We start from the raw sequence: 26,504 nt of genomic DNA, 5'->3' as shown, positions 1-26,504 counted from the left end.
TCTGCTCAAGAAAGGCCATCAGGACACAGGGCCTGGGACACTGGAGGTTCAATCTCCACTGGATGGATGGATTGAGATTTTACTGTAGCTCCAGCATGGTTATGGTTTTTTTAGCAGTATGGTAAGTCATGGCTTATCCCTGTTGGAAGTGGAATCTATATAAATGTATTTTTCAAGGACTTGATGATAAACCAGGACTTTTTCTTTTTTTTAATTCAGTTGCTGAAAGCTGTTTAAAAACCAAAGTCTATGAAAAGAGGTTTGAGGATCTGCCCTGAGCCACGGGCTTGTGGTTTCCAGACAGCACAGGTGGTCCCATGGATCCGTGTGGTCTCAGGGATCTGTGGATTGAACCAAACTGGCCAAGAATGATAAGTAGGAAGCTTAGGATTACATGGGCTCATACAGGTGATCTGGGAGCCTGCACCTCCCCAGGGAAATGTTTAGGACACCAAAACTAAGAGGCTGTAAACCTCTTGATAAGCAGAACAATATCCTGTCCCTGCACTGTGCAGGTTTTATCCCAGCTGTGGGCACTCCATATGCATATATCCTGTGCTTTTAGAAAGGAACACAGATTTCTGTGTACTATTTATTTTGGAGATTCCTTACTGTTTTCTTGCTTTAGGGTACTGCTTTTAAGAGCAGTAATTGGATCCTGTTTTTTTTTTTCCTAAAGGCATCTCTGAGCATCAGGTTCTGGGATGTTGAAAAAAGGTGTAGGAAGCAAAAATGGCCTTTAGTATCCTCTGAGGTTTTACAGGTCCCGGAAGGGAGGCGGTGTGGAAGTGCAGAGTGGTTTTGTCACAAAGCAGAACTGCAGACAAGGTGCTGTGGTGTGGCACTGGAGTGTCTGGGGATGATGCTGATGTCCTCAGCCCTGGGGGCACCCATGGCTGGAAGTGGCCAGGTGGGCATTAACCATGTGGCCCTTGGCATTCAGAGCTTGCAGGGGCTGCTGCTGCCATTAAATCCCCATCACTTTTCTTGAGCTGACATATTAAAGCTCTAGGCACCTTTGGTGCCTGCATAAATCCTTCCTATTATGGTTAAAATGACAGAAGATCCTGTGAATTGCTGTCCTGCTCTGCCTGGGGGCCAGTGGGGAGAGGATGAGGAGCCGAAGCACCAGAGCAAGGGCGTGTGTCTATTGGATACTGCATCCAAACCAGCCCCCACAAAGGATGAGAGGCTCTAGTAAGGCTTCTGCACCTCTTCTCTTCCCCATACACCCTCTCTTGCCACCTCTCTTAATCCAGACAGAATAAATCCTTGTATAGATGTAAAAAAAATTAGCAGAACAGGGTTGACTGCATGTGGTTAAAAACCTCTTGCATTTTTCCCGCACTTAGCACACACGAGGGACCTTCCCTAAGCAGTATTATCAGCGTGTTTACTCTCAATTGACCCATCTCAAGTATGAATTTTTTTTTTACCCTCCATTTCATCCCACCCTGCTCACTCCCCCCCCCCCCCCCCCCCCCGCCCTTAAACTTCTTCTTTCAGAGCAAGAACAAGGAAGGAAATTGAAAATCCCAGAGAGCCCTAGACGGTCCAGATTTAGGGCTTGAGCTTTTGTTCGCACAAACTCGCTTGGCTCCTAACCGGCCTCCACCCATGATCCCGACATCCGCAGCAGCAGCCGCTCGTTCAAAACACAGCCCGGAGCCCAGAGGCCGGCCCCGGCAGGGACCGGAGCCCCAGAGCCGAGCCCGGCAGGGACCGGAGCCCGAAACCCAGAGCCCAGAGCCCGGCAGGAACCGGAGCCCAGAGCCCGGCCCCGGCAGGGCCCAAAGCCCGGCAGGGACCGGAGCCCGAAACCCAGAGCCCGGCAGGAACCGGAGCCCCGAGCCTGGAGCCCGGCCCCGCTCTGCTCCCGCTGCTTCTCCCGAGCTACCCGCCTTTCTTCCCAACCTCTCCCTACAGCCAGCCAGGAGTTTTCCAAGTCGGGATGAGTTTTTTCTCCCCTCCGCGAGCCTCGGATGATGTTGAGATTATGCAACGTTAACAGATGTGGGGTTTATAATTAGAGCTGCCTGTCCTCGGGAGGAGCCGCTGCGGGCACGGGATGATGCTCCCGCAGCCCCGGCAGAACAGCGGCTCCATGGGCGGCTCCATCCCCATCCCAGCGGGAATGCTCCCCAGGGAGTGCCCACCCTCCCCACGAGGGATGCTCCGGGTGAAGGGCTGCTCTGGACAGCCAGTCAGCTGCTCTTGGCTTTCCTTCTTTCCTTCTTAAATTTGTGTTCCCCTGTCAAGAAAGTATTTTTCTTGCCCTCGAGGGGAAAAAAATCCCATTTTCAGGGGAGCCGTGGGGCTGGGATAGCTTGTGGTGTGCCTTGGCTGGCTGCAATCTCCTGACAAACGTTGCCTGTGGGGATGCTGCTCTCCTGGCATCAGTAGGATACATCCCACCTCCCTCCCCGCCCTGTGTGTGATCACAGTCACTGCAGAAAACTTGCATTATTGTGCTTTTTGGTGTTGTGCTGACCCATGGTTGAGTTGTGAGCATCACCTAAATACTGCCTTGGTAGCAGCCAGCTGTGAAACAGGGCAATGCCTGTGCTGTGTCACAGATGGAGACAGAAAATTGTTGGCCCAAAAGAGATTTTTCAGGAGTCTCACAAGGTAGATCTCCAACTGGGCTGCCAGGGGCAAGCCCAAAGCCTTGAGAAATCAGCTGGAACTTGATCTGTTTGTCCTGGCTGAGCTGTGTAACTCGGCTCACAGCAAGCCTCGGGCTTGTTATGCTTGCAAAGAAAAAGTAACTCCGAGCCTCGACCTGTCTGGTGAGCATCACTGCTAGTTTTCACTGGGAAGGAAAACACCAATCCAGTGGGTGGCAGGGTTTTGTGCTGGAAGTCAAATATTTCTCAGTGGCTCTGGTTATGTGGAGTTAAACCATGCAAAGCTGTTGGCAGCTTAGGATGTGACGAAATTGTTGGTGACAGATCAGCACCTCAGCTAAAGGGCCACTCTGCTTTAAGCCTTTAAAGCATCAGGGGAGGCCAGATGGTCCCGTGGGGAATTTTTGGGAAGAAGTTTGATCTGGTCTGTCCGCTGCAGAGGAGGGTTGTCTTTGAAGTCTTAATTTCTGCTGGCAAATCAAAGAGGATATTGTGGTTTTATCTTGCACTTCTGGTAGGCTTGATGGATGTGACATTTCATGTCTATTTTGTTGAACAAGTTTTTTTTGGGGTTTCCTTACTACATGCTGTGGGTTGAATTTTCCAGTGTAGCTTATGCTCTGCACCTGCTGATCTGGGGAGCTGAGCCTGTGCTAGGATGAGGTTTTCCTCCCTGCACCAGGACCTTGCAGGGGAGGGTTAAAAATGCCAGATGACTCTAAAAAGCCTGTGTAAATAATACCTTCTCATTCAGCCCCTCCACTGCCTGGCTGCGCTCAAAGCCAGGTTTGCTGGCGCCCACAATAAGGGGAAGGGTTTTGCTTCAGTTTATTCCCAGCATCTCTGCAGAGCCAAAAGAAGATAGAGAACACTCTGAGGTGGGTTTGCAGGGCAAACAACCACCAGATAAGCAAACAGCAGTGTTTTAATTTTGAACTGGTCTCATTCAATCAAGGAACATAGCTGAAGGCACTGCTTGCTCGCATTTCCAGGGTTAGTTTTTAAGAAGTGGCAGTGAAATGCCTGCTGAAGTGTGATGCTGTATATTTTAGCCTGCCCTTGTTGATAAATGAGTTGGCAACCTGGGAAAGCAGATTTCCCTCTGTCTATCCTCATACCCTAAGGGTTTATTTAAGCATCTGCTGCTTTGCCTTCTCTCTGTGCAGCAGAGCTGGCCACAGGCTCTCCAGTCAGCATGGGCTGCACAGCTGAAAGCTTTTAGTGCGAGGGGGATGGAGAGAAATTCAGTGCACTGCCCTCCAGCACAGCCACGTTTTTCAGGGCTGCTATAAATGGACTTGTGGGCTACAGTTACAGGCTGGGTATTGGCTTGGAAATGAACACAGCAAGCATCCCCTCCACTTCCCATCCCCTTGTCCAGCTGGTGAGGACCAGGAGCTTGTCCCGTGGGACGGGAGGTGGCTCAGAGCGGGCTCTGGGTGGCAGTGGCTGCTCGGCATTGCAGCCACTGTGAGGCTGCCAGTGATGCCACCCTGGCGGCTCTGCTCTGCCACAGCTCCTGTCTCCTTGGCCCACAGGGGCTTAGACTCCCAGGATGAGATACAGACTGTCCTACCTACCCCTCTGTTTCTTGGCGAGTTCCCACTGAAGGTATTGCAGATGTAGAGGGGACACCACTTCTGAAATTGCCACCTCTGTTGTGACAGGCACAGCAACTCCAAGGAAGACATACAATACAAAGAAGATGTGTCCCGTAGGTGTTTGTGTTGGGCACACAGTTTTGTTACAGAAAATGTTTGGAGGCCCAGAACAGATTTAACTTTCAAAATCAGAATTTTTGGGCAGAGACTGACTGCCTTTATCTGCTGCCTGTGGATGCCATGCACATGACAGAGACTGCATTTTGTTGTAAGGAAGATGGACAAAACAGGGACCTTGCCCATTCAGATCTGGACTTGCTTTTGACTTCAGAGCTTGTTGTGGGTTTTGAAGGTCATCTGAGGCTGCAGTGCCAGCCAAGCCTTGGGACTGTAACATAGTTGGTGGCTGCTGATTTTTGTGTGAACTGATACGCAGTGAAATCCTCACAGCCCTGTGTGGTACCATAAGCTGGAAACCGTGATTCCCTGGACCACCACTCATGCACAATCTTCTTCTTTTTTGTCTTGTTTCTCGTATTGTGGTAGACATTAATGTTAGAATTGCTAAAATATCTCATCACCCTGGAGTGCTTTGGCACTGGGTGGGCCATGTTACCCACACCATGCACTGATCTCCTGTGTCCCAGTGCTGCACTGTGGCTGGGTGGGTTACACTGACCATCCTGGGTGCCCTGCAGTTCTCAGCCAGCTTCCTGCCAGCTCTCTGTGGGTGATGAGGTTTGAGATCAGGTGTCCAGCAAGCACTGACCAAGTGGAGAGAGGAGAGCAGCTGTGGGGCCCTCTCCCCTCCCATCTTACATTCAGAATGGGGCTGTGCTGGGCTCTGCTCTGGAGACCTTCACACTCCTGCCATGGACCCTACACTGCAAGTATTTCCATCAGTTATTTGTTTAAGACTTTCTTTTAGCTCCTTTCAAAATTTATTTCTCCTAACACAAAAAAATCCTGAGGGTGCTGAATTGAATTAGTCTTTTGCACAAAGGTGGATTTTGGTATTTGGTCCCCAGTCTAGTTTCCACTGGTGCAAATCCAAAAATAAATTTCATGACTGTGTTTTGATTATGCAAAATTTTTCTCTATTGTAAGTAAATGAGCTCAGAGCCTGGCCTTGGTGTTACTGCAGTGAGCTGAGCCTGCACATCAGTGCTGATGGGATCTAAGTTGTTTTTCTTGTCTTTCCTTTTAGTCATTGAAAGCAGCCATCAGGAGAGAAGCTCAAGCACAGAGATGAGGACTGCTGGTGCTCCTGTGGAGCTGGTGACGATGCTGGCTGGGAGCAGGGAGTGGGCATCACTGCCTGCCTGGCACGGGGCAGTGCCAGCAGCAAGCAGGGTCACAGGGCACACTGTGCCCCCTGCCAGTGATGGGGATGTCACCCCTCCAGGAGCAGGATCCCCAGAGAACCCATCTGCTGGGACAGTCACCCACCTGTTCACCCACAGCCATCCCCCTGGTGAGTTTATGGGTGTGAGAGTTGCTGTTACTGCTCCCAGCCCAGGGACTGAGCATAGCCACTGGGTTAGGAAGCAGTGCTGCCCCACAGCTAGAAATGCAGATTTTTGAGAGAAATCTAATCTCAGGATTGGAGAAATCCATTCTCAGGAAAGCTGGGCTTTGTTTTTTAGCATTACAACACAGATGACTCTCTGGAGCTGCTGCTGATGTTTTTCAGCACTCAGCAGCACCCAGGGGGTCCTGCCCATCCACTGAGCTCAGGGGCTGTGCAAAGAGCTGAGACCCCTGGGTGTCCCCACAACTTCTCCCCTCAGGAACTGAACCCCACTGCAAGGCCAGCCTAGGCTATAAGAACTCAGCTTAAGGATACCTGACCAGCTGTGATGATGATTTGTGGCTGAGGTCCTTACATGGAAATCCTGCAAGTGAGCACTTACTTTTGGGTCTGCTCATAATCTTCAGTCATAAGTAAACCAATGTACTCTTTTAAATATGAACTTAAGTCAAGGCCTGTTTCCCAGAGCAGCAAGACAAAGCTGTGATGATTGCCCTGTCCCCACTTCAGTTTTTTTCTTAATATCCCCAGCTGAAATAAGATATAAGCATAGAGGTTTTCTTTAATTTTTTTTGATTCCTTGGTTTTTTTCTGCTTAGGGACTAGAATGTAGAGCTGGCATGCCCAGGCTGCCAGCTGTGGACTGTTCTGGCATCAGCTCCTTACTGCCTTCTGCATTTTTAATGTCTCTAAAAAAAAAGTCTGTTTCTTTTGCCATGCTCAAATGAGGACAATATTTAAAATGCCATTATTTTTTGGCAACAGAAACCCTCTGTTCCCATCAATCCCTCCTGCAGTTAAACAGAGGAAACGTGAGGGATGCAGCTGTGACCCTTCCTGTTGCATGTGGTAGGGCTGGGTACCACTGCAGGTGATGCTGCTGCCACCCAAGAACTTTTCCAGGTGAACATGACCCTCTCCCTGTTGCTTTCCAGACCCTGGAAGCCATCACCACGCTGCAGACATGCCAGGGAGAGGCAAGAGGGCTCCCAGCACCCCTGCAGCTGCTGAGGGGACACCAGCAGGCTCTGAAGATGTCAGCACCAGTTTGGCTGAGGGGACACAGGGAGGGCACCATGGGCTCTGGAACGGGTCAGGGTTTAACACCATGAGGACAGTGCTGCTGCCTTCATCTCCAGAAGCTCATCACCCAGGTGAGCCATCCCAGTTCAGCCTAGGAGCACTGGGAAAGTGTTTCAGCACCTGGGAACAAGGTGAATGCTGTTCCCCAGAGTAGCCAGCATTGGTTGAGCCTGGTTCTGTATTGTAGAGCTTTGTGGATCCAGCTCTCCATCCTCACTGTGCACCCAGGGCAGTTTACTGGCTTGCTTTATGCACAAGGATGGAGAGAAGAATCCATGTGGCTTCTCTTAGTATTTAAAATTGTGAGCTGCTTGGAGCAGCTTGCAAGCACAAAGATCCTGTAGGCACAGTGCAGACAGGGGGCTGAGGGGCAGTGTGGAATGGTGTGTGGACAGCTGAGCCCATCTCTGGGTTTTCATCTGCTTTCCCCCATTGCCTTGCAGGCACTGACAGCCTCTCCCAATCTGTGAGCAGCTGGGTGGGCACAGAGCTGGGCACTGCAGCTGCTTCACCCAGCCCCAGCTCTGCCCTCCCTGGCTCCCTGGGACAGCCCCAGGCCTCCTCCCAAGCTTCAAGCACCCAGACTGGTGCAGAGCACATCGTGCTACACCCCAGGGGTGTCACAGGGAGCTTGACCAGCCCTTTGCTGACTGCATCACCTCCCATGGACAGCACCTTCAGAGGTGAGCTTTGCTGGCCTTTGTTTCATAGCTTTGAAAAGCTACTTTATAGTATTTGCTTTCTTGAAGCAGAGGAGATGCTCTGTTTTGCATGCACTCTGTTTTTTATTATTTGGATAGTTAGCTGAAATTCCCTGCTGAAAGCAGGAAAAAGCAATGGAAAAAATAATTTGATCCAACCCCCCCCCCCCAGCATTTTCCACTTAAAAAAAAAAAAAAAAAAGAAGTTCTTTGGATGTGGATGTTATCACAGTGTTTTCTGCAGGGTGGATGTCTGCAGCTGTGAAATATCTTCACTGGGGCAGTGCCAGCTGCAGAGCAAGGGCAGCTCTGAGCCCTGTCTGACCTGTGCCCAAGTGGTGACGGGGTGGGGTGGGAGGTTGGGAACCCACACTTCAACCACATGGGTGGGTTTGCCCTCAGCTAGGCAGGGTGAGATGCCTGTGCTGAACAACCTGCTCAGGGCAGCAAACCTGAGATCCCTGGGCTCCATGGCTTCCCCTTGCTTGCTCTGCAGCAGCCAGAGTCTGGAGCTCCCAAAACCAGAGACTTTGTCCTGCTCCACACAGATATTGAAAACCTCAGTGTTGTCAAATCCTTATCCTGTGTCCAGAGCTTTTCAGAAGCAAACACATCTCCAGGGTTCTCACACTGGTACAGCTGTTGGGAGCACCACTGGGGCTGCAGGAAACCTGAGACCCAGTGTCTGAAGGACAGTGCCCCACTGAGCCCTGGGATGTGGGATGTGTAGTGAGCTGCAGGCTCATGTGGGAATGTGGCTGTGCTTAGGTTTCCTCCCTTTGCTGTTTGATGCTGTTGCTCAAGCCACAAAAAAAAAGAAAAGCAAAAAGCCTGAGCCTATTTCCAGCAATATTAGAGCAAAGGTGGGATTTAAAGGCAAACCCCCACAGTCCTTGTCCTGTGGGGTTTCCTGCTGTCTGGGCCATGCCACTCTCACAAACCTGGCAGCGAGGTCTCCCTGCAGTGAGGGGAGTCCTGCCTGTCCAAAGGAGCACTTTGTCCAGATTGAACACTTCCTATGCTTAGTGTCTGTATGTGCACTGTAAGCATCTGGGGAGAAAATGGATCCATCTGTTTATAATTTCATGTATATAAATCCATTTTTCCTATTGTACTGTAGGCGTTGGAAGCAGCCACCAGCCGTCCAACAGCTCAGCCACGGAGAGGTTCGGTTCAGTTTTCACCAGCACCAGCACCTCCATTTCCACAACAGCTGCCAAGGCTGGAGGGAGGACATTGAGGTCTCTGCCAGCCAGCACCAGGCTGGTCTCCATGGCAGAGATTTCCACCTCTGGGACTGAAATCACCAGCTCCTCAGCCCAGAGCCAGACCCCTGGTGTGTCTGTGGGTGCCCAGGGTGATGGAGGCAGAGGTGTCACAGACCCATTGCTCTCAGGCTTGCCATCCATTTCAGGAAGTGCTTCCACAAGTGAGTTTTGATAGATAGCTCAAAACTCTTATTTAAAGACTCTTTATTAACAAAATATATCCTTTTTATTTTAAAGAAAGGAGGAATAATATTGTATTTGGCACATTCTGTACATTTAAAAACATTTCACAGAAATGAAAGTATGGATAAATATTATTCTTGTTGGAAGGGGAGGATAGATTTTCCTTGAAAACTTCCAGTAGAATTTTGCAAGCAATAACTTCAGCAGTTCCTATTTAGAGACCACTTTCCCCCTGTCTTAATGATTTCCCAGTATTAAACATTTCCGTATTGAATATTCACACATACATTGTCTACATCTGCTGACAGTGGGATGAGACCTACCCAGCAGTTTTTATTTATGTTTGTGCAGTTTTGCCTTTCTCTTCTGCTTTTTCAGCTTCTGGCAGCAGTTATGAACCCCCCAGGAGCATCCCAGGTGCAGAAGAGACAACGGAGCACTTGGACATCCAGGCTGCTGACATGTCCAGCATGGCAGTGGGGACACTGATGTCCCCAGAAAATGGCCACACAGCAGAGGTGACAAGGCACTCTGCCACCAGCAGCAACCCCACAAGCTCTTTGGGTGGGACCTCCTCTTCCTTGAGGACTGGGACACATCATCTCAACAGCTCATGGGAAGCCACTGATCTCCCAGGCCCTCCTTTGCTCACAAGCTCCCTCTCTGCCTCTGAAGGTCCTTTCCCAGGTAAATTTGTTAGTCTGAAAGCTGTCTGCCTTGGGGCTGGGTGAGATTTCACATCCCTGCACTGTTTTTCTTCAGATATGGCCATCAGTCATTATTGGATGCATGGATGTTTTTGTTACTGGCTGCACTGAGCTGGCAGTGAGATGGGTGGGAAGGGGGAGAGTGGAGCTCAGCTTTTGGGTGAAAAACATGGATGGCCTCATTACTAATGAAACTCCTGTCCTGGGAAGAGCATTGCTAAGAGATACATGCACACACTTTCTCGGCCAGAGACACTTGCTGGGGTTTTGCAGCTGTCACCTAGTGCTGTGTCTGCCATGCAGGCTGGTCTGTAGGATGTGGGTTTGAGATTTTTCATGGATTTCTGTAAGGCACATGTTGCCTGTTCTGAAGAGATTCATCTCCTCCCAGAGAAACCCCTTCGGTTTCTCAAAGGGCAGTGTAGAAATGGGTGCTGAGCACACAGTTGTGTGTATAGCTCTGTATGCACAAATCAAACCTGGTTTATTGTACCCTAGGTGTCAGAAGCAGCCACAGACCAGTGGCAGAGAAAACCTCCCTCGCTTCCTCTGCCACCAGCACTCCCATTTCAGCCACATCCAGCAGTGGGGGGAGGCCCCCCAGGTCAGCCTCGGGCAGCAGCCCCTGGGCAGCAGCCAAGGGCTCCGCATCCAGCAGTGCCACGTACAGAACCTTGGGAACAACCCAATCCACATCTTCTGGGAGAGGGACCTCCAGGGCTCAGGGGTCCACAGGAATGACAGATTTCACTGAGGTGGCAGACTCTCCCCTAACACGCTCTGGCTCTCCTCTTTCCCCAGGTGAGTTCACATTAGAATTGAAATACCATTTTTCTTACAAGCTTGCACTTGCCTGACTCTTTCCTGCTATGTAGAATATACTGTTAGGAAGGATGCAGTGTGATTTTCTGTCTGAAATTATTCAGCTCTTTCTTGACCAAAAAAATGTGCTTTACGTTTTTTACAGAAAGGGCACATGTGTAGAAAGTTTCATTATGCCAAGAAAAATAATTAACTTTCAAATCACAGTCCTTTTTTTACTGTCTCCAGTTGCTATCTCCATGTTACAGACAAGAGAACTAAGCAGGTGAGGATTAGATCATGTCCCAGGGATCAGACTTCAGTTCCTACTTTCTGTCCTACTTCTTGGATCATGCTGCTTCCCAGAATTTGAACCAGCTCAACAAATTTAAGGCAACTTTGAGTATGGTCCCTGAGGTCCTTCATGCTGCTGTTTGGTCATAGTTCCCACTGTGGTTCTGAAGGGGTCTGATCCCCCTGATCCTGCTTCTTCAGACTTCTCTAAGACCTTCACACTGCTCAGGGTGTTGACTGTCTGAACTGATTTCCAGGCTTTTCTGGGTCACCACGATATTTGTTCTAGCAGCATGGAGTGCACTCAGGCACATAATGGTGAAATCAAGTGCACAGCATTAGTATTTCAACAGTTTTATATAATAGCACTTTTGTCAGCATCACACTGGTTTTTAGAAGACAAATTTTTGTAAGAAGGATTTGTATCTTTGGAAATTGACATTTTCTCATATTTTCTACTTGTGTTTGTGTACTGTACTTGCCTCTGGGTGCTATTGGAAGAAAGCTCATTTTTATTTATAGTTCCATATGTGTAAAAATGTAAATTATTTCTTTATCACATTTTAGCTACTGGAAGCAGCCATGTGTCATTCAGCATCCTGTCAACAGACAGAAGAACCAATTTCCCCACCACCATCACCTCTGTTTACACAACAGGCACCAAGGGAGGAGGGAGGACATTAAGGTCTCTGCCAGCCAGCACCACCCTGGCCCAAAAAACAGAGGTTTCCACCACTGGTACTGAAAGCATCAGCTCTCCAGGCCATTCCCAGTCTTCTTGGGGAACCCAGGGTGGTGGTGGTAGAGGTTCCACCCTGTCATCTGTGACCCCATTGCTCACAGGCTCACCATCTGCTGCAGAAAGCACTTCCCCAGGTGAGCTGTGAGCACACATCAGACACCCATCTGCATGGGCACAGAGAGGGAGGGCATGCTGGAAGGTGCTGGATGATGGCATTGGATTTATGGATGAAAATTTCAACTTCCAGAGAAAAACACATTTTCTGTTTCTTACATTTGGCACCAGGAAAAGCCAGCCTTGCTGCCAGAGCAGTCTCGAGGTTTGCTGTGTTTTCAGGGACAGCACAATTTCAAGACTGCCCCACTGGCTGTGTTTACACCAGCAGAAGCAGCAGCAGTCATTCCTGAGTCCACCCTGGGGTGCAAAGGCAGTATTTACTGATCCCATACAAACCTGCCATGCTTTCCTTCAAGTACCAGGGCTTTGGGTGCTGTGTGCTCTCCCCTCACTCACTGTGGGTGCAGAGGTGACAGTGTGGGGTGTCTGGTGCCCAGGTCAGGCCTGTGGCACTGGGAGGAGTGCTGGAGGGAAGCAAACCCAAAAGTGCTGCCATACCTTGCTCCTTGTGCCCTCTCCAGGGTGCCCTGCTGTCAGCAGCTCTTCCTAGCACAGGAAAGAGCTGTGCTTTCAGAGTTAGCATTTTCTGCAGGATTGGATTTTCTGTCACAATTCTTTCTGTGCCCTCAGCCTGAGGCAGGTGATGGAAGAGAGAACACCTGCTTATTTATAGTTTAGGGTGCATAAACCATTTTGCTTTGCTCTCTCTCAGCAGACAAGAGCTCAGCAACAGGAGGACACCTCCCTCTCACCAGCACACCCGGTGTGGTGGGAGCTGCCGCCAGGGAGGAGAGCAGCACAGTGCCTGTGTTGGACACCCATGGAGCTTCCAGTGCCAGAGGAAGCTCTGCTCCCTCTCCCCCCCACACCAGCACCCTGGACACAGTCCTGCTGTCCTCACCAGCAGCACAGCCTGGGAAGCAGAGTCGTGTTCCACAGAGCGGGGCAGGACTCAGTGAGCTTCCAACAAAGCTGCTGCCTGCGTTTTCTCCCAGCATTTCAGTGCCTTCACCTTCAGCCACACTCTTCATCCACAAGGAAGGGACACCTCAAGCCCCAGGTAGCCACAGCACATGGAGCACAAAAGCAGAAAGCCTCACATCTCAGCTGGACACAGCTGGGGACACCCACACCGGCCCTGTCCTGTCCTCCACGGCCTGGCCTCCAGTGAGACATGTGTCATCTGGCCAAGAAGGATCCCCAGAGCCCAAGGTTACCCCTTCATCCAAGGCCTTCACCTACTTCTCTGCTGCTGCTGAACCTTCCAGTGAGTTTTTCTGAGCTCTGGGGTAACGTTTGACTGCCTCTCCCTTCCCTTCTCTGTGGGATTGCTATGACACAGCTGTTGCAGGTGTCATGGGCACCATTTATAAGTGGTCATGGTTCTGCCCTGCGGTGTGGTATATCTGCAGCTGTTGATGCTTAACAAGAAGGGTCTCATTCTTGAGACATGTGGCTCTTGTTTCTGTAGGGCACATTGACTGCCTGTCTGGGTTGTGGTGATAATTACAAATAACGTAAACATACAATTATGACTCTAATTGTATTGATCCCTCAGTATCTGGGCAGTCCTGTCTGCTGTGAGATGATAAAATCAGACTCCTGCTTTTCCATCCTTTTTCAGCTATTGGCAGCAGCCATGGCTCCCTAAGCAGCTCAGGTGCTGAGAAGAGGATGCCCAGCCCCATCACTGATCCCGTGTACAGTTCATCCCCGTCTGTGGGTGCTGAGGAGAGGATGCTGCTCTCAGTGACAGGTGGCACTCTGGCTGGTGGCATGGATAGCTCTTCTTTCCATGCTGGAGCTCCCAGCTCTCCAGGGCCATCTGAGCCAGCCCTGGTGGAGCAGGGCGGGACAGCCAACACCTCCACCAGCAGCGGGGGCTTCACGGGCTTTGCGACGGAGACGGTGTTTGTGCGTTCTGCCAAGATACCCACTTACTCTTCTTTCCAAAATGATCTCACAAGTAAGTTGATGGTTTTTGGTGTACATTTGGGGAAATTCACATTGTCTGTTTTTTAGTATTTTGTACATAAGGTTTTTGTTCATTACTACATTCAGTACCACCTGTGGGTTCACTCAGGGGGATGTTTCCATCAAAGGACTCAAAACCAGAGCCCACACAGATAGGAAACTATTCCAGAAGTGGAGCCATAAACCCTCCTGTTTTGATGGCTGCATTTTCTTTTTTTTTGCACCCTAACTGGTTTCTTTTGGATGATGCTTTCAGAACTGTTTCACAATAACCTAAGGAATTTTAGAATTAAAACAAAATTTCAATACCATTTTAAATTTTTTAAAAGTTGGCTGACCTTAGCTGTACATCCTGAAACCGGTACTATAAGATTGATTGCACCTTTAGTGCTAAATAATCTGAACTTTTTGCATGCTGATGTGCATTTAGGTTTTCCTGGCTGCAAAGTTTTGAATCACTGGGTTCATGATAAGCTGCAAATTAACATAATGCAATAATTTCATCCTGCAGAGGCATGAAGTTCACTGTGTCTAAAAACAAATTGACTGAGCAAGATGGATATTCTATAGATGGGGATGGAGGATAAGAGGGCAAGGATGTGAATTTTGTAAATTATGAGTGATAAAAAGAACAGTTGGGTTTTTCTGCTTAGCTTGTCACAAATACCACAGAATATTAAGATCTCAATCACTTTAGGAAAGCAGTATGTGAAGAACAGTGACTTGGAAACCTACACATTTCATGGGACTTTTGTGTCTGTCAGGATTCATAATTTTATAATCAATTAAGGCATGCATAAGGCTCCTAATTGTGTAACCATGCTTGAATGGTGCTTGAAATAATTAGAAAATCATGGAACAGGTTCACAGACAAGAACATCTTATTTAGCAAGCAGCTTTAATATAACATCAAAATGCTTTCATATTACTCTGTCTTTCTAATATTTTTTGTCCTTTTACTCCAGACTTTTCAGGTAGCCACCAGCCAGTCAGTGGCAGTGATGCTGAGAAAAGAACCTCAGTCTCTCACACAGACGGCACGTACATTTCAACCACATACACCAGAGGAGGAGAAAGGACTCTCCTGTCTATCTCCAACAGCAGCACCTCTGCTGACTCCTCAGAGAGTTCCACCTTTTTTTCTGAAATTTCCAGCCCTTTTGATGCCTCACAATCATCTGTGGCTCATGACAGGCAGACTAATGCATCAAACAGAAGCAGTTTTGTTGAACCATCTACAGAGCCGTTGCTGGTGCACCCTTCCAAACCATCAACATCTTCTACAGGCAGCATAGAAAATATAACTCTATTCAACACTGCCTCTGAGTTGCTGACCACTGACAGATCCTCTCTGTCTTCATCAGCATTTCCAGCCTCTTCGTCACTGTCATCACTGCAGCACTTGCTGTCATCAACACCACCACCAAGTCATCTGTTTACGTTGTCAGAATCACCTGAGCCACGCTTGCCCTCTGTGATGGCATCTTCACCCCCTCTGCAGGCATTGCCATCCTCCTTGCCCACTTCCTCCTTGCCCTCCCCATCTTACTCGTTGGCATCTTTACTGTCTGTGTTTTCATCCCCCTCATCCATGTCGCAGTCCAGTGAGAGCGATCAAGCAAGTACCACTGTGGCTACGGTCAGGCTGGAGCCCTCCACAGCTGCCACAGCCAGGAGCTCACCCAGAGAGACCAACAAGCCCAGTGTCACACACCAGCCCCAAAAGAGCACCACCTTCACTCCCACCAGGTCACCTCTCCCTACGGAACCCATGGAGCTGCTTGGTGGACGCGTCGTGTCCGTGTCCGCTCCCGTGACAGTAACAGAGACTGCCTTGCCTAGAGATGCCTCCACCCATGGGGACAGCTCTGGGAAGGCAGCACCACTGCTCACCACAGCTCCACAGGCTGGTCCAACAGATGCACCCCTTAGTCCCTCAGCAAGTGCAGCAAATGAGGCCAGCATTGTCCCCACAGTGGCAGTGACCACGGTGAAGCCTCCTGTGCTGACAACGCCGTCTGGTCGCCGGCCCAGCCCAGGTGAGGCCAGCACCATGCAGGACCACAGGGCCCAGACACCCACTGCCACTAAGCACAGTTACACCACTGGTAAAAGCACAGAAGCCATGGGTCCCATCACTGCAAAGCCTGGTAAAGCCACTGAGGAAAACATCCCTGTTATAAGTACCTCTGCAGCACCTCCAACCATCAAAACCACTGGGAGCATTGCAACGACTTTGGCTGCTGCCAAACCAACCACTGCTCCTCTGCCAAGCAGCACAGTCAGGCTGAGGACATCACCTCCAGCCACAGGTAATGTGTGCAATGACTCTCACCAGTGGTGGGGCCAGGAACAAGCAGGCAGGAATTCCTGGGTCCCACTTCAGGAGTTTTCAAAGAGCTGTGTGTCCATGCATGTGTGACAAGTCTGTTGTCAGCAGGGTTTGAGGGCAATAACTTGTCTCTGTGTTGTTTTTTTTTAAGCTAAGGGTTTAGCAGTCAAGTTGAATGGGTGAAATAAGGGTGAGCACTTTGATGAGCATTTCTGATAAAAAGATTAAGCTGAAATTTGGCTGTTTTGAGAAAATAAATCTGATTGGCCTTACAGGTAAGCACAGGATGTACTTTTATCTATTGTTATTGTTAATCCATCAAGAAATATAATGATTGATATCTGTCTTATTATTGAGAAAGTACAGTTGGCCAGCACTTGGTATTTTGTTGAAACTGCTTCTCATATTACAACCTATAGTTGTTTTCTCCCCACCTCACTAAATATTAATCTTCTTAGGGGCCTGATGCTTCTCCTGCTAGTCTTGCTGAGAATGTTGTTATAAAAAATTTATTACCACTGCCAGTCTCCTTATTTTCTCAAGTAAATACATTTGCTGAAGTCTTATATAAAAGGAAATTGACTTTGTGTTTGAAGTTCACAGCCCGGCCATCATGCCACTGTAGGATACAGTGTGTGTGCTAAAGGCATTAATCTCAGTGAAATACTGGCAATAATATGTATTCCATCCAATAATTAAGTATTTAAAGGTTATTTCTCAGGCTGATTTGTTTTAATTATAGCTATAGCTTAATGCAAAAAAAAAATTTCTTTACTGGAATGATTTTTTAATTGAAAAATTAAGATAATGCATCCTTTTTAGAAACTGATTCACACTTTTCCATTCACCAGAATGCAAAAGATCCTTTTGCTGTCTTGGTCATGGTGCTTTGTCCATGGTCACTCACTGCCCTGAGAGTGGCTGCCCTGGTCTCTGCTGTACAAAGCACGAGCTGAAGGATGGCAAAGTGAAAGCCATGGGTTTAAATCACTCCCACTCATTTCTGGCTGCTTACATTACACCAAGTCTGCTTCTCACTGATGCTGAGGTAGCTGTGCCAGGCTGGTCCAGGCATGAGGTTGCATCGAGTGGTGTGTCCCAGGGCAGAGAGAGCTGTCAGGTCTGTGTGGTGCTGTGGGTTACTGCAGTGCCACCAGAAATGCACACATGGGTTTGGTTCTTGTGCTTCATGCTGTAACCACAGAGCCTGTGCTTCCTGCCTCTGCTGCAGCACTCAGCAGCAGCAGCCACAAGATAGGTATGAGTGGGGTGTAAGATGTCTAAGAAGTCTTGCTGGTCTTGTAGAGCCTTGTCACTGACAAGTCCCCAGCCCTGCCTATGGCCTGCCCTTGTGGGTGTGTATGATGTGTGTTTGTGCTCATCTGAGTCACAGATGCAGCAAGAGGAGCTTTTTTGACCAGGACATCTTTTTTCTTTTTTTCTAAGAGGAAATATTGGATATATTCTTCAGAATATGCAGTTTGAGTTGTTTAATCTACAAAGCATCTGAGATACTGTCTTTAATCCCCCGAGACACCGTTTTATTACAATGGTGTCTGCTCCCCAAGCTCTTGCTGACCCAGCAGGAAGGGCACTGGCAGTGGTGGCACAGGCAGGAATCACTGCTGTGACCATCCCCAGGCTGGCATGGAGGAGCCCTGGAGAAGGAGGTGATTGCAGCCAGGGCTGCCTCCACCATGACTGGGTAACCTGCAGACTGGATCAGTGCTCAAGCTCTGCCCTTGGAGCTGAGAAACAGGGCTTGGATGAAAAGGACAGGACTTTGGTGAAGCAGCCCATGCCCACATGTCTGACTTGGGCTGTTGAGGTTCCTTCTTTGGTTTTCTCATGCATAAACTGTTGGGTTGTTTGTCTTTGGAAAGAACCTTGAGATCTTCTGATGAGCAGTGCTACAGATCAGTTGGATGTTCAAATTAACATGGATCTGTGCTAGACCTCAAGGGCTTTTGAATGAATATTCAAGTGGTTTATATTTATTCTTTCAGCTCCAACAGAGTAATTAGGAACAGCATAAATAGTAAGTGCAAATGATGCAATGAAGCATCTGATAATGCTCAAGGAGTCACAGATGGGGAGCCAAGTTCATCTCTTTTAGCCCAGCAGCTGATGATTTTTATGATTCTGAAAGTATAATATTTTTTGTTGTTTTGTTGTTTTTTTTACTTTTATAGAGGTGGATAAATGTCTTTCCAACCCTTGTCCTGCACTGGCCACCTGCAGCAACACCCATGGCTCCTATATCTGTCAGTGTCCTCTTGGATATGAGCTGGAAAAAGGAAAGTGCAATTTAGGTAAGAAAACAGAAGTGAAAAACCAGGGATGGAAATAATTATCTTTAATGTTCTAAAATAAATTGACTTAGACTCAGAACTAGTTCAGAAGCTTAATGTTCCTCCCAACCACCTCTTTTATCAGAGCCTTTTAGTGTTTATACAAGTGTAGTGTCTAATGCCTGTTGTGTTGGGCTGCCTGGGGAGCAGGCAGAGATATCTGAGTTCTTCTTAAAAACTCAGCAATGGAGCAGTGGGCTCAGGCTTGTTAGTAAGGACAGATGTGCCCCTTCTGCTCCTGATGTGTTTTAAAACCCCCAAAAAGCATCCAGCAGCTTATCAGCCCTGCAAACTCTGGTGGAGGCACTTGGCTTGGGAGAAGTGAGGGGGGCTGTTGTGTAACCTGGCTTCAGTGGGATCAGCCATGTGTGGAAAGTTAAGCAGCCGTGGTGAAAGTCTTTGTGAGATCAAGGTCTGGTTTCAGACCTTTAGAATTTTTTGAGCAGCACAGTTATTAGCTGGAACTCAGGTTCTGACCCCTTCCTTTCTATCAGAGGACTCTCAGTCTCAAGGACTTACAATATTCCAGTGTAAAGGGGAAATTGTTTTCATAGATTTTCTTTTGACCCTTAATCAACGAGGATTAGAGGCATGGAAATTTTGCTAAGGAAACATGGGCGAGGTGTCCCTGAAGAGTGTTTTGGAACATTTCTTCAAGTTGGAATATGTCAGCTTCTAATTTAGAGACTTGTTTTGATTATGCCTTGAACTGGAGTATGGACAGATTATATAAACACTGTGAAGGTGATTCTCATCATAATTTTTGTCTGGAGCTGTTACATTAGAGATGTCTGATATACAATTTGTGGTGAAGATAGGTTCAGTGGATGAGAAACAAATGGGAAAGAATTGAGGACTTTATAATGTTATCTGCAACTGTATTTGTTTTTCTGGTGGAACATAAAGCTGGAATTCTGAGTTCTCAGTTCCACTGAGTATCTCATGACACTTAATACAAGATTTAGGGGTATTATCTCTGCAAGTCTGGACAACTCAGATTATTGCATTCTGCTGCTGCGAATCAAATATGAATCTAAGCACAGAAAAATGCATCTTTTGGACCTCTTTTCAAATGTCATTGCTCATTCTCTCCAGCAGTTTGAAAAATGAAAATATCCTTTCTACAGTGCTTTATTTTGACTTGCTGATTTGATTTCCTTCCATTGCAGGGAAAAGTAAGAGATTTGACATAATTTGACCCCCAACTATCATAAATAGCTTTGGTACCTGATACTGTCTTCCTACTAAATTTACCCATCTCTCTCTGTGTTCAGGAATCTATTTAAGTTAGTCTGTGCTTCTGCATGAAATGTATGAACACTGAAGTGAAATGCTGTCTGTTCAGCAGCACTGAGCTCTGGAATTTGCCTGGGACTGTGGGAACATTGCAGCAACCCTTGGGAAAAAAACCCAAGGCTATGACTTTGCTTTACTGGGGCAGTGACTCTCAGATCTGAGTTTTCTGTATGCCTTGTAAAGGGATTTTCCATGCAAACAGCCTCTCATGTAAGGCAGATAAAACCACATTTACACATGGCACAGAGATGTGTTCCAGCTAACTTGTCTTATTCTACTTTTTAGTGAGAATATTTATTGGCCAGGTTCCCCTGAAACTTAACATCACCCATGGGAAGTACACAGAACTCTTCCACGTGGAGAGGGAGATCCTGGAGGTGGTGAGTGTCCTTGCTGGGACTTGGGCAGTGCTGGTGGCACAAGTCCCCTTCACTCCTCTTATGATTGTCACATTTCCCAGCCATTCAGTTTGAGCCATGTGGCTCTTGCTCAGTTGAGAGCCAGTGCTGGGCAGGCTCTTGGCTTCCCCAAAGGCTGTGCCATCAATAGCTCCAAAGAGACCCATGGGCTGGGGGTCATCTGCACATCCCTGTGCAGTTCCTATCCAGATCTCTGCATGCACAAGCTCATCCTGTTAGTGGTTCCTGGGATGGGTACACTTCATTCCAGCTCTTTGGAGATGGATTTGGAGATGCTGCCAAAGGAAGGTGGTGCTGGGTGGAGTCACTGTGATGCTGCCTGCACAGCTTGTGCTGGGGAGTAAATACAAACAACTGCACAGACCCAGGGTCAGGGAAGAGCTGCAGTCTCCAAGGGTGCTGCTTTGAGGCTGGCCTTGCATGGGGCTCTCTCCCTGCTGACATCTGGCTCAGCCCTCACCTTTGTGATCATTACACAGCACGGCGACGGGCAGATGCTCGTGTCAAAATCCCCAAGGCTGTGCAATGGTGACTTTCTCCATCCTTGAGTGACAACAGGGCAGTGCCTCTCTCTTATAGAGCAGATAAACCTCTGGGATGCTCAGAGCCCCCTTGGTCTCAGCAGGCATCTCTGGGAAACACAGGGGATGGTGTCAGTGACCCAGGAGGACTGTCCCATGCTACATCCCATGGGGCTGCCTCCTTCCATCATGCCCTGGGCACTAACAGCTGCTCTCTCCCTCCTTGCAGCTCAATGCATCGCTGTCAGGCTTGCCAGGATACCACCATTCCACAGTTAAGGCAAGCAGGTAAGGCTAAGGCTGCCAGGGGAAGAATGAGACACTTGAGCATTTGGGATCTTCACCTTGAGAGCCACACTCTCCATTTTGAGTCAGTGCTTGATGCAATCCAGCCTGGCAGTGGTACAGGGCATGAGGAATGCCTGACCAGCCTGCCAGGCTCACCTGCAAGTACTCTCCTCCTGCCCTGAGCAGCTTGGGGATGGCCTGCCCAGGAGGGATTTATGGCTGGTTCCAAAGTGAGCTACCAGCATCCTTTCCAGCTCCATATTCTCCTCTCTGGGTATTGGTTAGTCCTGGTTTTAAGGTCTGTCACAGTGCATGTAGTGCTGTGTCTGTGGTAAGCATCTCCTGTATTAACAGCCGTTCTATGTATGAGGTGGTAATGATGACATCAAACTGACCTGTAAAACTCAGGGCTGTTTTTTGTTTTGTTTATTAGGGAGGCAAATTTTGTGCACGTTTCAGTGCAATCCACGTTCTCTTTAGCATCCAACGTGACTTTCTTCGATGTTATCAGCAGTGTGAAAAGCTACATTCGAGCTTGCAAATCCCCCACTGAAGCCTGCCAGTTCATATCAAGCCTGAAATCACTTCACAGAGGTAAATAGCATCTGGAAGGGCTGTGGCAGGAGGGGAAAGGGATGTTTTATTTGGCTCCTTTTATAAAAGGGGGACAGCATTTTGTCATTTGGAAAAATCCCTCTGTATCTTTTTATCTTGCTTAAATGGGAGTCATCTTAAGAACCTCCCAGTACAAAAGGGATGCAGATACCAAGCCTTATCTTTTCCACATGTGTGAGAAATCTGCCTCTGTGAAAATTTGTGCAGCACAGGATTAGAGACATTGTAGGGATGCCTTTCATCTCTGGGATGTGACACTGGGCCCAGCAAGATGAAAAAACTGTAACTCTTAATTTCACACGTGTGGCTGGGAGCCAGGGAAATGGTGTGAAAGCCCAGAGACAAAACCCTGCTGGTGAGCTCAATTAGAGCTGCTGGAGGCTGCCCAGCAAGCCCTGCTCTCCTGCCTGCCCACTTTCAGTTCTGCAGGTTGTAAAATGGTTCACAATCAGTGAGAACTGTGATTTCTGTATTGAATGCTCCATCTGCCCAAGGGCAGTGTGGATACAGCACAGAAAGATGTGGGGAAGGACACCAGTGACCTTCTCCGGGTGGACCCCAATGCTGTGCCCTGGCATCTCCCAGCTCTCACCTCCTGAGGAAGGGATGGAGGAGATTTATCTGTGAGAGATTTCTGCAAGGAAACTGCTGCATGTGCTGTTTTGTGACTTTTGGGTTCAAGGCTTTAAGGTTTGGCCTCAAGGAGGATGAAGGGTGGCAATGCTTAGCCTGGCTTTAGTGGCAAACCCCCAGTATCATTTTGGCAAAGTAAACATGCAGATGAGAAGTTCAGTTTATGCTTTTATTGCAATGTATTGTAACAAATTATTTTTGTAACTTATACATAATGTGCTGTATTTTAAAGTCATACTCAGCCCATGGTTTGCTTTAAATTATTTGGATAAACATACTTGGATTATACTTACCCATTACCTCTGATACAGTGCTTCTGTAAAGTCAACTTCTAACTTGAAATAAGCAGAGTAAGAAACAAATTATATTCCTGTGTAAGTACCTAAAAGAAAACATGTCAGATTAAAAAAATCCTGATCTAGCAAGGAAAGGTTTATAAAAGGAGAGTGCCAAACGAGTGACATATTTTCCATAAAATCCTGTTTCTCACAAATATTTATTAATTCCATTTAGTCTGACCTCCCAGTAAAAATGTAAATTTGATGTCACAATTTCCATCATTTATCCACAGTTTTGCTGAATGCTCATTGTAACAAATCTGACTTTCTAAATTAAAACACTGCTTCAAAGTGATATAAATGAAAGTACAATTTTTTGTTTGAAAAATGGAAAAATCCAGTGCTTAGTACTGAAATGGAAAAGAATTGGTTTTGTGTAATGTTTTGCTTGATATAAACTTAAAAATTGATTTGTTGAACTGTGTCAGGGGATGAATGTGTTTGAGCTTGAGCCAAACCAGATTTCTCTTTTTCATTTCCCCTTCTGCTTCCAAACTGAAACATTTATTATTCACCCCCTCTATTTGCCTGTGCAAATGATGGTAGATACACAAGAAATGGTGACACAGGGTAATGTTGACTCCCTCCTAATGGAACAAATATTACTTAAAAAAAAAAAATGATTAAATCAGCACATCAACTGAATGGGATGCCTAGGGAAAGCAAATGTGCATAATGGTGGGTTCAGAGAGAACCATGCTGATGTTGGCCACTCTTACCAACAGCTGGCAGCTTGTGCAGACAGAAGGACCCTGAATGTGACAAGGAAACTTCAGAATGCACCGACTTTGATGGGGTTGCTCTCTGCCAGTGCAAAAGTGGGTACTTCAAATACAACAAGATGGACCACTCCTGCAGAGGTACTGCTCTTTATGTGGTGTACTTTGCCTGGATTTTCCTCAAAGTTTTTGTTGCAGTGGAAATGAGTGTGTGCTTGTAGTGCTGTGCCTGCAAAACCCTCGATATTATGAATAAATATTAGCAGCTCAAGTTTCTTTTATTTAGTTAGGGGACTTTTCAGCAGACACTGAAGACACAGTGTCTCTCTAGGAATAATATTATCTCTTTCTGGAGCCTGCTGTGAGTCTCAGTGATTGAGGAGAGGGAGAAAGGGGCCTGGCTGCTTTGGGCTCCAGTTCAGTGGCACAGAGCAGAGATGATGTGTGTCTCTGCCTGTTTTGATTTTGTCTGAACTCTCAGTGAACTTAGGGGAAGTGCTTTAAACTCAAAAGCTTATATTAATATATCATCAGTATTTTAAAAATTTGTATCTGAAAATGGTTATGAATTTGTTTTTCAGGTGAGTTCCAAATAGAAATTTTAAGCTTAAAGATATTTTAATGGTATTTTTTAGCTACTCCTCAGATCAACAAATCTGGTTTTGCTGCATTTTAAACAAAGTCTTTACATGCCAATGTTCAAAATGACTTCTGGAGGATCAGGGTGTCCATTCCCTAGTTTGTGGTTGCTGTAAGGCTTTTCTGATGACATATCAATAACAATTGCAGTAGTGGTAATATATTGCTTCTGGCACTGCCTGCTGGGTTGCTCTTGAAATAGGCGGAGATGTTTTGTCAGTTCCAAATCTGAGAGTGAGAAAAATGTGCCTGGAAATAACTCATGTGCTATGGGAGGGACAGCTCATAGATGGGCATCTCTGCTTGCCAGGTCATGGCCCTGCCTCTCCTGCACTCTGTGGCTCCTTTGTGACCAAACCTTTCTCTCTGTGTTTTCCTCCTTTCCCCATATCTTGTATGTTGGAGGAAGGATTTCTTTTGGGAAATATTGAGCATCTCCACCAACCCTAGAGAGTCAGAGAGGGGCCTATGTAGTGAGTGAGGAGCTGAGCTGAAACTTGAGAGATTTTTACCCAATTCTTGTTCCATCATGGAGTGTGGGGACCCAGGGAAAGTTACTCCATTTGTCTTGTCCATGCCTCTTGCCAAGCAGTGAAGATAAATACCTGAAAGGCTGTGAGGCACTTGGGTGTGATGGTTGCACAGGGCTAAGAGATCTAAGACCTCGAACGTATGATTACTCCATACTTAAGAAACTTATTTGCTGTGGAAAATATGAAAACCTTATCTGGAAACAGTGAGGCCTAAATGCCACCTTCATCTCACTGCTGTGGGTAGGAAACATCTTATTGATCTTATTGAGGGTGTCTGAGGGACAGGGCTGATGCTGGATTTAGGCAGCAGTGCAGAGGCATGAGGGCAGCACTGGCTGCATGGTGCCCCTCTCTGACAAGATGCCAGATTTTCATTATCACTTGTGCCCATCTGGGCAAGCCAGGTGGTTGGGATTTTTAAAGGCTTTTCAAAAGCCAAGCTATGGCCCCCATTTTGATATTCAGGGCTATTTTGCTGATAAATATAGCATACAATATACCAGCCTCTTTGAAAACCTCTGCCCTTTTAGTGCCTAAACAGGAACCAAGGTCTTGTGAGCATCCGACCCTCATTGTGGGCTGTGAAAATGTGGTCTAGGAGCTCCAATTATAGGATTTGCAAAGGGGGAAATGGCTATTGTGCTGCCCTGTCCGGTCTCCCCCGTGGGAAGGCTGGGAGAATTGCCTGCACTGACCCACAGGATTTGTTCTGTCCTCCTTGAGGCATCTGTCCCCAGGGACATGCTTGGGAAAGCAAGCCATGGGCCAGGGAAGGGTTGGGTCTCTGAGCCACAGGAGGTCCAGCATGTTGGCCAGGGTACCTCTTGATGTGCTGTTCAGTGTCTCTGGGTTGCTGCTGATTTTCAGCTTCTCAGTATCTGTATGGCTATTTCAGTACCAGAGCAGCAAACCCAATGTGCCAGCCTTTCAAGGGCATGCTATTTTTACCAGTACAGAGTGTTTCTGGAGTGAAGCAAGGAGCAGCAAAGCAGGTTTCCAAAGAGACCCCTGAGTGTCTTTTGGGAAGGCAAAGGAATCCTAGGTTGAAGAGCACAACTCAACAGCTTTGCTTGGCCCCTGACCCTTAGGCCTTTCCTCTGTTCCCTGCTTGTGTTTGGAGTCTTGCCAAGTGAGTATGACAGTGAGAGTTCTCCTGGGAATGTGTTCAGAGGAGCAGCAAAGATGCCAAAGGAGAAAGCAAAGTGGCAGGAAAAGACACAGGGAGGAGAGGAAAATACATAAGCACCAAGTTTTTAAGTAAGACAGAGAAATGCATATTCAGGCTCTTGCTCTTCCTCTTTTCTGCTCCCATATCTCCCTGACCTGAGAGCTGTGTGCCAGCGAGGTGCCAGGGCTGTCCTGCCCATGACACTGCTCCAGGTGTCATGCCTCACACACATTGCTGAGCTTAGAGTGGGCTCCAGCACCTGCCTGCCTGCTCCTGCAGCCTTCCCAGCATGCAGGGGGTGGGCTGGAGCTGGGATACACAGGGCTCTGTGCTCATTAGAGAAGGAAACTCCTGTGAGCTGTGAGGGGATGCTTCCCTCCCTTCCACTGCACTTTCTGTTACTGCCCAATCCTGTGGTGGAATGTTCACTCCATAATGTTTTCAGTCTGCTTTTGTTAGCAAGGGAAAGGAGCAACCCATCCAGTCTCCTCCTTTAGCTAATGCCCCAGTGAGATGAATGAGCCAGGCAAGGATTCTTTGGGATTTACTATCCTTGCCCTGGCTGTTTGCTGACTGGGGCTCTTAACTCTTTCAGTTACCTCTGCTCTCCTCCTTTACTTCAAAGAAATCATCTTAGAGGGAGCAAAATATACCTGGTACAAAAAGCATCACAGTGTGATGCAGCAGGGGGGCTGTGTAATGAGCTTCACCTTCCACATCCTCAGCTCTGGAAAAATAAATGGAATGAGGGAGGTGGTGGTGGAGTAGTGGGGCCACATAGATCAAAGAAAGGTGTGCAAGACCAGGTATTGTGGGCATCAGCCCCCCACCATCACTGGTGCCACTTGCTACAGCAAGTCTGTGTCTGCAGCCACAGAAGTGATGTGAGTGCTGCAGTCTTCTGTGTCCACACATCCTGAGGATGTGAGATAGGCAGAAGATGGTAAATTTTGTTATCCCTGGGCTTGCAACATCTATTTCTGGGAATTAGAAATCAAAAGGGTCAAAGAGAACCTGTGAGCG

At 47.7% G+C, this 26,504-nt stretch overlaps 1 protein-coding gene across 2 annotated transcripts in view; it reads left to right on the top strand.

The window, feature by feature from the left end:
* Positions 1 to 26,504, top strand: part of HEG1 (heart development protein with EGF like domains 1) — a 51,619-nt gene that overhangs the window by 12,589 nt on the left and 12,526 nt on the right. The window contains exons 2-16 of one of the 2 annotated variants that reach the window (XM_059476150.1): positions 5,436 to 5,702; positions 6,695 to 6,913; positions 7,286 to 7,525; positions 8,664 to 8,972; positions 9,373 to 9,681; positions 10,200 to 10,502; positions 11,364 to 11,672; positions 12,368 to 12,922; positions 13,280 to 13,621; positions 14,595 to 15,941; positions 18,154 to 18,273; positions 19,894 to 19,988; positions 20,778 to 20,836; positions 21,270 to 21,430; positions 23,148 to 23,282. In XM_059476150.1, coding sequence (XP_059332133.1) covers positions 5,436 to 5,702; positions 6,695 to 6,913; positions 7,286 to 7,525; positions 8,664 to 8,972; positions 9,373 to 9,681; positions 10,200 to 10,502; positions 11,364 to 11,672; positions 12,368 to 12,922; positions 13,280 to 13,621; positions 14,595 to 15,941; positions 18,154 to 18,273; positions 19,894 to 19,988; positions 20,778 to 20,836; positions 21,270 to 21,430; positions 23,148 to 23,282 — 4,770 coding nt within the window. The remainder of the gene's footprint in view (positions 1 to 5,435; positions 5,703 to 6,694; positions 6,914 to 7,285; positions 7,526 to 8,663; positions 8,973 to 9,372; positions 9,682 to 10,199; positions 10,503 to 11,363; positions 11,673 to 12,367; positions 12,923 to 13,279; positions 13,622 to 14,594; positions 15,942 to 18,153; positions 18,274 to 19,893; positions 19,989 to 20,777; positions 20,837 to 21,269; positions 21,431 to 23,147; positions 23,283 to 26,504) is intronic. The other variant, XM_059476151.1, reaches the window with a different exon arrangement.

Source organism: Ammospiza nelsoni, chromosome 7 (genome assembly GCF_027579445.1).
Source record: "Ammospiza nelsoni isolate bAmmNel1 chromosome 7, bAmmNel1.pri, whole genome shotgun sequence".
NCBI lineage: Eukaryota > Metazoa > Chordata > Aves > Passeriformes > Passerellidae > Ammospiza > Ammospiza nelsoni.
This window is presented reverse-complemented; position numbering and strand designations above follow the sequence as displayed.